Below are 15,105 nucleotides of genomic sequence, written 5' to 3'. Positions count from 1 at the left end.
TGAAAACTGAGATACGGAACCAAGGGTCTCTTCTCCCATCAGGGGACTTCCTCTTTAGTCCTAGCATGGGAGCCAAAGACTCAGACACCAGGGGTGGATTTGAAGCATGGTGGGCACAAACGCCTGGGAGAGCTGAAAAAGAGCTGGAAGGACAGGTCAGAGGTCCTCCTGTCAAGTGGGTGTTAGAAGTAGGTAAGGTGGAGGGTTTTGAAACTTGACCAACAGCTTCACACCCTAGGCTTGACACTACAGCAGCCATTGTGAACAAAATGCTTAGTGACACACTGGGTACATTTTAAGCACATAACAGATGTTGCTTCTTGTTTTCTTCTTATTGCTCCTCTCACTATTCTTGCTCCCAGGCCTGGGAAGGTTTGCTTCTCCTTGCTTTAGTCCAGAGCTGTCCTTCCAAACTTTTAGAAATCACTTAATACTGAAACTTTTTAAGAAATAGCTTTTATTTCAGACAAAACCCTGGAAAGTTGGGGATACCACATTTTCTTTACCCATTCATCTGTAGGCTGACATTTGGGTCATTTCCATGTGTTGTTTGTTGTAAACAAGGCTGCAGTTAAGATGAGGGTGCGAGTTATCTCTTTAAGGTAGTGATTTCAAAATAAACCATTTTGAATGCAAGCCCTGGAATTGCTCAATAATGACACAGGTGTTGACACTCCTGCTTTAGAAATAAGTATACTGAGGCTATGAGAGTTACGCTCTGTGTATAAAATGAGGATGTTTGTATCTACTTCACAGCAGTTGTTGTAACAATTACTCATTCACGAAGAGACATTTAATGAGTACTGGGTCATGAGAGTGAAGACATATCAGATTCCTATTTTTAGTAGAACATGTTTTCATCAGTGAAAGTATATAACAAAGAAGACAGAGCAATGCAGGTAATTATAAGGACTCCATTGAAAATAAAATAGGAACTTACTGAATGAATACTTTGTTTCAATGGTTAAGAAAGGTTTCCTTTAAAAGGTAACATATCCCAATTGAGGTCTGAATGTTAGAAAAGGTGTCAGCAACTGGAAGACTCCAGGGAAGAGAGGTCCAGGCAAAAGAGCAGGTGCCAAGGGCCTCTAAGGCAGAAACAAGGCTAGTGCATAAAAGGAACAAAGGAAGGAAGGAAAGAAGCATTTTGTAGGTTGAAGTGGGAAGCTGAGATATTGCATCAGCGTGCAAGTGAAAAGCTTATAGATTTTTGGAGCTTGGATTTGTTTCCCCTGAGTACAATGGGAAGATTTATTTCAAACTTTGTTTTCCTAGAATTTTATTATAAAAGTTTCAAATACACAAGAGTTCAAAGATTCTTACAGTAGAACTCCCATCTATTATCTACCATATAAATTCATAATAAACATTTTACTGTATTTTATGTATAACATCTAGACATCTAGCCATTGTTCTATTCACCCATCAGGCCATCTTATATTTTTCATGCATTTTGAAATGGCTTGGAGACATAGTATGTCTCCAATGAAAAGATGAGCAAAGCGGCACAACTTCACCTGTCTTCTTTAAGGAAAGCGGACCCAGAGGTAAGAGGTGAGAGAGTGAGGTGCAGCACAGAGACCGCTGAGTAAGCTACTTCGAGTGTTCTGTGACAAGGTCCTCATGGCTTGTACTAAAGGTTAGTGGTAGAGATGGAACATAGCAGGAAGTTTCAAATACTTTTTGCAGGGATAGTCAGGAGGACTTTCTGGGGGATTAGATGTGGGTGAGGAAGAGAAGAGGAAGGGTCACTCAAAGCATTTGGGCTATGCCCATGGTGGGTGTGCTGGGACTGGTGAAGCTGCTTACTGAGATAAGAAAACAGGAAGTAGCAGGATCAGAGGGGAAAACACAGATCTGTTTGGGGCGCATCAAAACTGAGATGCCTCTAATACATCCACATGGGTAAGTGAAGTGATAGCTGGATATGTGAGTCTGGAACTTAGCCAAGGAGTCATGGTTAGAGAGGTGAACCTGGGAGTCATGAGCACACTAGTGGCTTTTAGAACTAGGGGTCTTAATGAGATGACCTAGGGAGGGAAGGTAGGAGGAGAAGAGCAGGGGCCTCAGGACCAAGACCTAGGACATGCCAACATGAAAGGCAGAGAGAGGGCAATGATCATCTACAAAGAGAGAAGGCACACCTGATGAGGAAGGAGGAGAACCCAGAGAGGAGGGTGCCAGAGGTTTAGAGAAGAAAGTGTTTGTAGAACAGTGGCTGAGAGGACAACTAAGGTCAGGACAGGAAGATCAACATTGGTCTTGGCCCCACAGAGGCTTTTGGTGGCCTCAAGAAGAGCCTGCTCAGGGCAGGAGGAAAAATCTACCCAGACATGTGTTGAGGAAAGAATGAGAGGTCAGAGAGTGGAGCCAGGGAGCATGAGCAAGGAAGTTAGGAAGTTAAGAATTTGTGCAAGAAAGGAGCAAAAATGGGTGATGATTGGAGGGGTGTGGGCCAAACAGGGTCTTTGAAAGTGCAAGCATTAGGGCTGTGTTTGCAGAGGGGTGATCCTATAGAGAGGGAGGGATAAACCTGGGAGCAAAGCTGTAGAGGAGGCAAAAGAGGAAGGTAGGCAGGGCACAGATAGAGGGCAGCCTTAGACAGGATGGGGACAATTCACGATGGTAACAGAGGAGAGGACAGGGTTCTGATTAGGCAGCTCCATACGTTTTGTGGGAAGATGGCAGCATCTCAATCTGACACTTGTGTTCCTCCTGGAGAAACAGGCTCTTGAGCTGACAAGGTGGAGAGAGGAGAAGGTCTGATGCAGTGCCTCAGAAATCAGGAAGGCAAATATGCAATGGCATTGTATGTAGTGAGATTATTGGGTCATAGTCAGTGCCTGTTTGAGATGTGTTGTCATGAATTTAAAGTGTGATTGTGGTGTGTTTTGCTCCAACTATATTCTGTAACTTGGAGAGGGGCAGACAAAAGAGAGAGGTAAACAAAAAAATTGTGTTTAACTAGAAATGGAGGCTTTTTCAGGTGGTTGTTATTCCTAATGTGTCAGGCATGGTATTAGTGATGTAAAAATTAGGAATTTATGATGGGTCCATAGTCCTGCTTTTGAGGAGCAATGACACTTGGCTATTTCACTCTAAACTTGCAGTCACCATGGTGCTTTCCCAGACACAAAATAGACTTAGAAAGTGTAGGCCAGTGGGCTCCATATTGGCACTTTTGTTGTTGCTGATAAACTCTAGGCCATATTAGCATAGTAGCTATAAGATCCTAATAAGTAGAAAGTAGGACTATATACAAGGGACAGCAGCATTATTGTTAGAAAAAGCATGTATTGTAGAACGTAATTGTGCTATTGCTATTGAAATTGATGGTAAAGGATCACTGGTGTACCATATTTGCAATAGTAATATTGTCCATTTTTAAAATTAAAACAGCATATGAAATAATACAAGAGTAGTGCTGGTGCCAGCATTACAGACAATATGATGCAATATAGTTGACTGAAATTGTCCTTTATTGAGTCTTGATGGTAGCACATGACATCAAAAGAAAGTGACACGGTGAAACCTGACACAGCAGCAAAGCAACAGAACACACGTTCTGGGGTCCATTATGGTGGCTTCAAATTCTGGCTTCATCCATCACTGCCTGTGTGACTCAGTCAAGTACTGTCACCTCTCCGAAACCTAGAGCTGTCCTTGACTTTTAGATATGTGTGTTCTCACAGCTTGTGCCCACAATTAGCATAAGAAATTATGTGAAATAATTATTGTGAAGTGCTTTTTATAGTCAGCATTCAATAATTTCCCCCATCTGTACCCCAAGGTTATTACTACAGCTTGGAGGTTATGTGGTAGCATAAATGAATACACATTCGAGGGCAGTATAGAATTATTTATAAATATAAGGACAGTATGACTCCAATGTAGTCATATTGCTATGGTATGACTACACTGATGCTATGGTTGGTAGTGACATATCATGCCATATTGACAATATCTTATTAAAAAGATGTCACTCAGTATTTATGTCTCATCAATAGTTTACTGTTTAACATTTGGACCTAGGATGATTATAGTATGATGCCATTTGGCATAGAATTTGGTGGTAGGATTTTATGTTAACTCTATTTCTGGCAGCCAAACATAATGGGCTATAGTAGTAATGTGACACACAATATTACAGTTTAGGGCCACACAGCACAGGCTGAGGGAAGTAACTGCTTGAAGACACCAATGCTGGCAGCAGCAATGGGATTTTATGCTTTACTTTATTACATATAATTGCAGGAACAGAAATGATACTACACTATGCTGAGCTGCATTATGTCACCCTTCACCTTACCATTCAAGTAGAAGTAATGCTAGCACAGTAGAGTGAGTTGTGCTCTTTATATTTGTAATACAAATGGATAAGGACATTAGATTATACTAGGGTACTTACAGTGTTTGGAATAGTGCTCATTCATATGATGTTAAAGTAAAAATTGTGCAGTCACACTTGTGCTGTGGCAGCTCCAATATTGATAGCATGGGCTCACTTCTAATACACATGTGTTACAAGGATATTCCTCATTCACCACTGTATGAGAGCTTCAAAACTCGGTAGCAGCAATATTCTAAATGAGGGGGTTGACAAACTACCCTATGTGCCAAATCTGACCCACTGCCTGTTTGGTACAGTTTTCAGGCTAAGGTGATGCTTATGTTTTTAAATATTTGAAAAAAAACTACAGAATAATAATATTTTCTGAAATTCAAATTTCATTGTCCTTATAGAAAGTGTTATTGGAACACAGGTGCTTTCATGCCACAAGAGCAACAGGGACAATAAGGCCCACAAAGCCTAATTCTTACTCTGGCTCTTTACAGGAAAAAGGTGCTGACTGCTTGGTTTGAACAATCCTACATTGCTTTTCATGTGTGTATGAGTAGAAAGTATCATATTTTGAATGGAGTAAAAATGTAGCCATAGTATCACATTATGCTAAGCTGTTTCTAATCATAGTTAACAAAAATATCACTAAAATTTACTATTGTATATTGTCTGTAGTGTGTCCAAATGCTTCCAAGCTAGAAAGTATTGCCATGTTGATGCACCACCTATATGATGGGACTAGGGTCTGCTTCAGGGTAGGACCATGGCATATGGTATTGACTCATATTCATCCATAGCGCCTCATATTGTAATGGCCAAGGGTGAAGGGTGTGGAGTGAGTCCATGCCTCTTACTTTCTCTAGCATCTTTGGGAAATGTTCTTGCTGAGGCTGTTTCCTTATCAGGGAAATGGGAAAAATAGCAGGTGCACAAAATGATGATGTCAAGTTCTGTGCATAGAACCTTATAAACAGAAGGCTTGGATAAATGGTATTGCAGGTATCGTATATTTACTCATTCAACAAACACTTCCTGGGTGTTACTGAAGTTCAATGGGACACAGCAGTGGACCAGGCAGATGAGGCCCAACCCTCACAGGCTGTGGGAAGAAGACTCTCAGTAACCAGGAAAGTGTCAGAGCTTCCTGACAACCATGCTATGATGGCAATGGCCCATGCAGTGAGAAGGTATTCCTGCATGGTCAGTGGAAGACTGCTGAGGCCTAGATGATAAGAAGAAGCCAACTATCAGAATATGTTAGGCTATGATATGTTAGATTGCTACTAAATTGAATCTGTAGCTCAATATCTTACTCTATATAAGGATCCCTAGCATTGGAGGATGGAATATCCATAATATAGATGCCACATGGTGATCCATAAGATCCATGACATCTACTCATTTATAAAGACAAAACTTTAACGACTATTAAAGAATTAGAGTGGGGTTTCTCAACATTAGCACTATTGAAATATTTGGCTAAATAATTCTTTGCTGTGGGGTCCATCCCGGGCTTTGTAAAATGTTTAGCAGAATCCCTCACCTCTACCCACTAAATGCCGGCAGCACCTTTCCTTGCTCCAAATTGTGACAACCAAAAAAAATACCCCCCATCATGCCAAATGTCCTCTGGGGAGCAAAGTTGCCCAGGCTTTGTAATCACTAGGTTAGAGGAAATGGTGCCTGCAAAGCCTTCAGCAGAAAGTGTGGCTACTTCAAGATGGTTGTATGTGACAAAATGATGCCAACAGAAATGTCCCAACAAACTGCATGGAACTGCATGAAATTGGTCTTAGGAGAGAAACTAAACACATAAAGTATCATGTTGGCAAAAATTTTGTTTAGTTTTTTTCCATATGATAGATCAATCTAGTAGTGCTTATTTGTCTTTAACTGCATTTGAAAGAATTTTGTTAGATTGTATTGTAACAGCTGTCATATCAGTGTGCATTTAACAAAATTTATCAAAATTGGTGAATTTTTTGTATAGCCATTTTAATATTGAAGATGGAAGAATATATGTAGCATTTTCTGTATATTATGCTTTGTTATTTCAATAAAGGTAGAAATACATTTGAAATGCAAACAAAAGATTTGAGCAGTATATGGAGAAGGTGCTGTGACTGTAAAAAGTGGTTTATGAAGTTTATTGGTACATTTTGGCCAAATAATTCTTTGTTGTGGGGCTGTCTTATGCATTGGCAGATATGAAGGAGTAAGGTGCACAGATATCTGGGGGAAAGAGCACTCCAGGCAGAGAGAATGGCAAGAGCAAAGGCCCTGGGGCTGACACCCACCTAGCATATTTGAGGAGCTGGAAGAGGGAGAAAGAGCATATGATGAGAATTGAAGGGGAAGAGTGAGGGGGTAGACTATTAAGAAAGATTGAAATACTTTTGGGGGGTAGTGGGAAAGAAGGTGGCTCACAGAATATGGATTGGGCTGGTGGCCCAGATGAGACCAATGATTGAGATTTTTATTGGTCTCCCATTGTTCTACCCAGGTGGGCTCGGCAGTCCAGATGGCCACACTACTGCAGTTGTGAATTGCAGATTCTAAACTAGACTGAGGGAGAAATGAAAATGGGGCAGAATGAATGGACAGTGGAGATTAGCCTGGGGGTTGGGGCATAGGAATAGTAGCAAGAAGTTGAGCTGACAGGCATGTATTGGAGAGCAGGGAGTGGAGGCCCAGCAGTTTGGGGAAGTGACAATAATGTCAGTGGGTGGGACATCCTGAGATATGTCAGTACAAAGTATTGCTCATTCATTCATTCAGTATTTGATTGGCTGAGTATCCAGACTTTGGAGCCAAATTGCCTGGCTTCAAATTCCAGCTCTACCACTTTTCTGCTGTGTGGCCTTGGGAAAGTGACTTTCTCTACCTGTGCCCTTGTTTCTTCACCTGTAATCACATTTACTCTTTATGTTTGTTGTATGGATCACATAGGTTCATCAAACAAGTAAGTATTTTAAATAGTACTAGGTGGAGAGTCATATCTCAGTAAACATTCACTGCTAGGTTTATGACTGGTGGTAGTGGTTTGATTTTTATTATATCTGCCAGACACTGCTCTAGGAGCTAGAGACAAAGCCACAATGTCAGAGAATTGCTCACCTTCATGGAGCTACAATATGACAGGAGAAAATAGACATAAAATGATTACGGATACAGATGTAAAGAAGGATGAAAGCAGGGCAGTGTGGCTGTGGGAGAAGGGCTGCTCTACAAGGGTGTCTCTTAGGAAGGGGCATTGGAGCTCAGCCTGAAAGATAAGAAGGAATGACCACATAAAGATCAGAATCTGGAACCTTCTAGGTAGAGGGCACAGGAAGAGAAAAACCCTGGGTTTCCAAAGGCAGAAGCCATCCAGCAGAGTGCAGTGAGTGTAGGACAGAGTGATGGCATATGACAGAGCCAGAAATGGAGGCAGAACTCAGAGCCGAGATCCTGTATGGCCCGCAGACCAGCGGTTCTCAAATTTGGCCTCATATTAAGCAACATGGGGCATTTTTTAAGAATATGAAAGCTGGGTCCTGCCTCGGAGAACCAATATTTTTGAAAGCTCCCCAGGTGACTCAAATGCCCAGGAGAGTTTGAAAAACACTTCTGTAGATGATGATGGGGGATCTGTATATTTTCTAATTGTGGTGAGAAAAGGTATGATTAGTATTTGTTTTAGGAACATTGCTCTGGCTACCATGTGGAGCAAGGACCCTGGAGTAGGGAGTAGCTGGGAGTGAAGGACAATGAGGATTCAGTGCAAGGAGCAGCTGGTGATGGCTTGAAAGAGGATGGCAGCAGTGAGGGATGGCCAGAAGTGGAGACAGAGCTCATGAGACTCACTGAATGGTGGGCTGAGGGGAAAATGCAGGCAAGGGTGACATCAAGGTTTTGGTTTGAGGAGCTGAGTCAACTAGAAGAAAAGTGTATGGTAAGAGGGATTAAGATTTCTGCTTTTGACACAAGACATTGAAGAAAAAAGTATTAGCTATCTAAGTGGATTAATGGGGTGGCCAGTTGGTTGAAGTCATTAAGGGAACAGAGAATCTAAGGGACTGGCAGTTGGGTCATTCACACAAAGGTGATGCCTGATAATGGATCAACAGTGTGACTCAACTATTCTGTCTTTATTCACAAACAATATACAAAAACTGATGCCATTCCACTCTTCAGAATGTGATAAGGAGGGAAATTATAAATATTCATATTGCACATATTTTATATCATTAACATGAAATTATGGGCATTATAACATAATATACTTGACATTGTTGTCAGTTCTTTAGACTTTTAAGAGAATGATGGGGCACGTGATGTTATTTTTGTAAAAACATTACACTATAATTGGTTAGTGTGAATATCATGCATTTTGACATTTGTGTGAGCAAGAAATGAATTCATTTACTTAGTGCACAGAAGTAAACAATATAAACGACCACAATGGTCACAATAAGAGGGCCCACTGTGTTAGGCTGGCAAATTATAGTACTGTTATATTGTTAACAACATTGGGGGAATAGTGATTTAAAGAAGTATAACAATGTAGTATTGGTATTCCTATAAATGTTGGCATCATTTTAGTAAAATAACATTAATTTCTCTAAAATATCCAAAACATAACATGTTTTCTTAGGAAAAGGTCTAAGCGGTATTTTCCATATGGCTTTTAGATGACTGTCCTGTGGAGCAAGGCATTTTCAAGTCTACCTAGGCATGGAAATTATTTCACTTTATTTGGTAACCATGATATCATGGAATCTGTTTTCTTTGGTCCAGGATCCAGTGTTTTAGGAATGCTTACAGGTCTGGGTAGTTTCACATCTTGTAATATTGGAGATCTAATTTCATCTCTTGTTTATGGGAAAAGTCAGAAGCCAAATGCTCAAGCAATAAGGTTGAGAGTCATTTGTAGTCATTGTTCCTTTCCTTCTTCAAGTCTTCTCACAATGAATTCCTTGGATTTATGACTTCTTTATTTCCATTGCCAAATAGCTCAAAACTTGAATATTATGGGAGCATGTGTTCTCATCCATATTATGATTTCTATTGAAGTTTAGTTCAATAACATTCAGGATTCTATGTAATAAATTTTCCCATGCAGATGATATTTTTATTTCCTTCTGTAAATATTTTATAACTGAGACTGGAGCATCAAAACAATTGTTATATATTTGTCTAGAATCTTTAGAGCAAAGTCTCTGCCAGCAACCATCCTTTCCTAGTGTCTGGAATAGGTAACTTTTTCATGCACTTTTCAGTCTGTATCCTCAGCAATAAGGTGATGATAAAATCCAAACAAGGAAATGATGACTTTAATATACTTTATTTAAAAAGTACACAGTTTTAAATTGATTTCAATGGGTTTCAAGCAGAAGAGACACTGCCCACTTGCAGTCCCATTTCTGATGAAGGGTGGTTATCATGTAGCAAACTCACATTTACATGACTGGCAAAGTAAAAAGATAACATTTTTGTCAACATATCTTTAAGAGTTTATATCACGCACAGTTTAAAATCATGAGATGCTGATGGTTGGACTATATTTCATGTCTCCTATGTTGCACCATATTTTGGTTCACAGTTTATCCATAATTTAGCATGCCAAGAGAACAGCTCAGTCAGTGTCACCTTAAGAAGAGCAGCAAAAGCAGAGGGAACAGGATAAGAACCATCTTGGCCTGGAGACTCGGTGCACCCCCGCATTCCCTTGCATTCTCCTGCAGGGAAAGGCAGGGTTGGTTAGAGCAGAGATGGATTCCAAGATGCTTTATACCTTCCAAACTATATTGAGTCCCCAGAATTCTCCCCACTCTTCCACTGTATGAACAAAGTCTTTTGGGATCTAGATAATTCAGGGAAATGAACTTGACTACATGTCATCAGGTTAGCAATGAGAGCCTCTGATTTCAGTTGTAAATGTGTAATATATTCAAAAACTTTTCTTTGCATACTGTTATATAGAACATTCAAGAGGTAAAGGCCTATTTATTGGTAGATATGTCTGTTGAGAAGAATTATTAATGCAAAATATTTACTTTCTAATTTATTTCACTGTCAGAAGGTAAGTTAAAAAATCACATCTAAGGAGCCTGATCATTTTTGGCTATGAAAGGTTTTGTTTCTTTTTTTCATTTGAGGGAAGGAGGACTCTGTTTTACAAAATGAAATAATATTATTTATTACTTTATGTAGCATGCTTTTTATCCACTAAATGATACAAATCTCTCCAACTGCATTACTCTAGTTCTATTTCATTCAGTTATATTCTTATGATGGGCATTCACATTTTCATCTGTTCTTTACTGCTACAAAGAATGCTGAATGTAGGTCCTTACCAGACAATGATATTTGCTCCTGCTCCTGCTCCCACCCCTGCCTATGGGAAAGATGCCTTGTCTTTGGAGTGCAGACCTACAGGGTATTTTTGCCAATAATGGTAACAGCCAGATACTTTGTTGTTACCTGTATATTCATTCTGATCACCAAGTGACTTGTATATTTCAAATTCCTGGTTTATCTTTATATGTAGTTGTTTGACTTATCAATTTAAAAGCACTGTTTATAATTTGATTTATAAATAGGTTTTCAAGTTTTAGAAATTGGCTACTGAATTTGTATTTTTCATAGAAAAAATTATAATTTATACATAGTTAAAAATATCTATTTTTCTTCCATAGCTTTCTTATCTCAGATAGGAAGTACTCCCCAATCCCTAGGATTTCTTCTCAGACTGTTATTTTACTATTTAAATCTGATTTAGAGTCTCCCTTTTGAATTGAACCTTTGTCATATATAAGAGTTTCTATTCTGTTCTATTGACCTCATCTTACTATGTCCAGAAACTTACAGAAAAAAAAATACAGATTTTTAAAATTGTAATCACCATGTTTTATTTATTTATTTATTTATTTATTTAATTGTTCTTCAAGTACAGTTTTCTGTCTTTTACTCCCATCCCAGCCCACCCACCCATCCCTCTCCGCCTCCCTCCCATTTCCACCCCCCCCTAGTTCTTGTCCATGTGTCCTTTATATTTGTTCCTGTAAACCCTTCCCACTTTCCCCTGAAATTCCCCTGAAATTCCCTCCCCACTTCACACCAATCAGAATGGCCATCAAAAACAAAGCAACAAACAAAGAGTGTTGGAGAGGTTGTGGAGAAAAGGGAACCCTAGTGCACTGTTGGTAGGATTGCAGACTGGTACAACCACTATGGAAAACAGTATTGAATTTTCTCGGAAAACTAAAAATGGATCTGCCTTTTGACCCAGCGGTTCCACTGCTAGGATTATATCCTAAGAACCCTAAAACACCAATCTAAAAGAATCTATGCACCCCAATGTTCATAGCAGCACAATTTACAATAGCCAAGTGCTGGAAGCAACCTAGATGTCCATCAGTAAATGAATGGATCAAAAAACTATGGTACATTTACACAATGGAATTCTATGCAGCAGAAAGAAAGAAGGAGCTCCTACCCTTTGTGACAGCATGGGGGGGACTGGAAAGCATTATGCTAAGAGAAATAAGCCAGGTGGTGAAAAAATACTGATTTTTTAAATGTTTGTCTTATATTAAGTTACCAAAACAAATCATCTTACTAACTCTAAAAGATTTTACTCTTGTGGCTTTAGTTGTCTAAATATGCAGTTCTGGTTTTGAGTGAAGTGATTTTAGTGTTTGTGGTACTATTGGTTGTGTTTGCATTTTACATACATCTTTGATTAGGAATGATCATTGAATTTTATCAAAGGTGTTTTTGTCATATATATGTATAATTTGTTGCTATTCAACTTGAACTCCCATTTGAATATAGAAGCAAACATTCTCAATAAATTCCAAGTTCTAATTGGTGCTGTGCTATCTTTAAAATCTTTTTTAGGACTTAGTTTAAATAACATTAACATCATTTTATATTTAAAGTTGAGATTAACACTCAGTTCATTCTGGTTGAATTAAAAAAAAAAATAGATACCTTCCCAGTTTCCCTATAGTAATAGTGTTCTAGGTAAGCTTTCCTTTTTTTTTTTTTTCAGGGTGAGTGTGAACTTAATTATTTTTAATATTGTTTTTTGCTATACTTAAAAATTTTTGTTCTCAATATGTAGGAAGTATTCTCATAATTTACCTAAATCTATGGTAAACTCACTTTTCTCAGCACTAGGGTTAATTTTCCTCTGATCATGGTTTTCTGTGTAAGTGGAGGGCCTTCATAGTTATGAATTCACTGGTCAGGGGTTAAGAGGCTTAACATCCCACCTTCATACATTGTGACCCCTTATCTGGTATAAATATTGCCAGTTTTGCTTTATGTGAAGTTGTAAATAAATGGCTGTCTAAACATAAGCAGGGGAAATAACTTTAACTACAATTTGAAATGAGTAAAACAAAATGATCTAAACCACTTTGTGTGTAAGAGTGGAAAGTGATAAAATATAGCACATCCATAGCAGAAAAGATAGTAGAGAGGCTTTTAAAATATGGCATGAGTAAAATAAGAACAGACTACTGTAAGCCCTTTCCAAGAAGGCACAGAGGAGTTGAGAGCAGGAACCATCAGCCTTCCTGTATATTCTTTGTTATGGCTGAAGAGGATTGTTTTCTCATAAGTAAACCTTTCAGCTATAGTGAGATTCTCATGGCAAATCTGATGAGAAGAGAGAACAGGAAGGGATTTCAGACTGACCTCAGGATGGAAGCCATGACAAGATTCTGGGCGCCTCCTGATCTTCTGGGCCTTTAAACGCTCACACTTCAGAGATTCATTATGTTGACTGTAGTTAAGGCATATTTCCAAAATGTTGCTTTCCCTTACTCTGCATCAGCACTGAAGTCGGCACCAAACTCCCTTGGCAATTTATTTTCCTCTCCACCAGTGGAAAGGATATCATATTCCCCTCCCTAATATTTTTCCCCCAGGAATCTTGACTATTGATCACCTTGCAGGCTTCAGCAGCCATTGGTGAGCCTGTGCCCAAAAGGATATACCTGATCTCGATGGGTGCCATGGTGATGGGGGCCACGGACTCACAGACACAGCTGCTGTCCACCACCACCATGAACAGATTGCTGCTTGGGATTTGCTGGATGACAAAGGACCTGTTGGAACAAGAGGCACAGACACAGTGAGCGGTCATTTATCATTACTCAGGTGAAGAGCCAGGAAGAAAACATTTCCACTACATGGTAACTACTATATTTTGGAAAATGAGTTTCAAAGACTGCTTTACTGCCAATGTTGCCTTTTCCAAGAGGCTCTTCACTTTCAAATACGAAGTTGCACTAAGAAGACAACAGTTTATAACCTATAGCTCTAAACAAAACAGCTCATAAAACTCACCTTGGAAAGACTGTAACTTTGTATGTACAACACAGTAGAGTCACATTTGGCTAATACACTTCAATTTCCAAGGCCTAAGAGGTTAGGCTTTTCTAAGCTTCATTTCCTTCCTAAACATTATCAAAAGTTGCATTAGATGTTCTTCTAAGTGGATTTTTCTCTTCTCTTTTTCTCACAGATAGACTGAAGCTATGTCATATTGATGCCAAAGATAAAATGAACTTCCTAAACCTTTCTCTGCACTACTTTGCACGATGTTTGCCCATAATACAGGCAGTGTTTGGATTAAATTAATGCTAGCCCTTTAACAAATTCTGCCCATCTCAGAGTCCAAGTCATGTTGGTACTAAGGCTACATAGCAGCTCTGACATTCTGGGTCCATCAGCACGGCGTACTGACACCTGCTTTTTCCATTACCCAACCCAGTGAAATGGCAAAGTAACACTACCATAAAAGTACTCCTTTAACAAGAAATACTGCTGGCTCTTCAGAGGAACAAATTAGAAACCAAATCTTATTCTTTCAGACCCAACAGATTAACTAAATATTTAGCCCCAGATCTACAACCCCTGTCACATAACTTACCATGGATATTTCATTAAATTCAATTTAGTTGGATGAAATAGACTATAACCTAACAAAATATTCCATTTCTTCATACATTTTATCTTTATTTACCTTTCTCTCAACAAATTTGTTCTACTCTCTACATTGTATCATCATGATTTACCAAAATCATCCAATGAAGAAGAATCCTTCTGCTTAGTGGGAAATTAGAAAGAAGGAGGAAGGACCTTTTTTAATTTTTATCTGTTACCACCTGATACACTGAATTATCCAAAAACACTTCTGAGATTACAACACAACTGGCTTCCTTTCTGTAAATGCCCAGAATATGATACAATTATGTTTATCTTTTTCATTCATAAGAGGAAATAGGGCATGCCATTGCTTAACAATGTCCCCCTAATGCCAAAACCTTTGTCCACATTCTGGGATATTGCCCCCTGCTCTTTCAACCTTTCTCCACAACTACAGTTGGCCTGAGAAAGAAATTCAGCTGCTCTTTCTCAATAAAACTTTTAAAATCTCTGCTTTACCTCCTCCTTTTAGCACTAGGTATCTTCTCACCTATGCAGGGACACTGCTTTAGCAGTGTCCCTCTGTAATGGATTACGCCTATCAGAATTAAAATAACCTACCTGAAATGGCTCTCATCAAAGAAACAATGACTTCCATGTTGAGGAAAGTTAATAGAGCCTCAGAATAATGCAAAACCAAGATCACACAACTCTTTAAAGAACAAATGGTTGACTTGAAAATTAAGCCAAATGAATCTACCAGATGTACAATAAAGAAGAAAAAGATAAAAAGTATGAAATAGAAGTTCCAAAGGGAGAGAATGTTTTCCAATTGATGA

The 15,105-nt window shown here is 39.0% G+C and overlaps 1 protein-coding gene across 1 annotated transcript in view; it reads right to left on the bottom strand.

The window, feature by feature from the left end:
• Positions 1–9,652: 9,652 nt before the first annotated feature.
• The window catches only part of CACNA2D3 (calcium voltage-gated channel auxiliary subunit alpha2delta 3), an 867,352-nt gene continuing 861,899 nt past the window's right edge, over positions 9,653–15,105 (bottom strand). The window contains 3 exon segments of the mRNA XM_028518873.2: positions 9,653–10,062; positions 13,031–13,113; positions 13,331–13,443. Coding sequence (XP_028374674.1) covers positions 9,970–10,062; positions 13,031–13,113; positions 13,331–13,443 — 289 coding nt within the window. The 3' untranslated portion in view covers positions 9,653–9,969.

The sequence above is a fragment of the Phyllostomus discolor genome, chromosome 7, assembly GCF_004126475.2.
Source record: "Phyllostomus discolor isolate MPI-MPIP mPhyDis1 chromosome 7, mPhyDis1.pri.v3, whole genome shotgun sequence".
Classification (NCBI taxonomy): domain Eukaryota; kingdom Metazoa; phylum Chordata; class Mammalia; order Chiroptera; family Phyllostomidae; genus Phyllostomus; species Phyllostomus discolor.
Note: the sequence above shows the minus strand (reverse complement) of the source record. Positions and strands in the feature narration are given on the sequence as shown.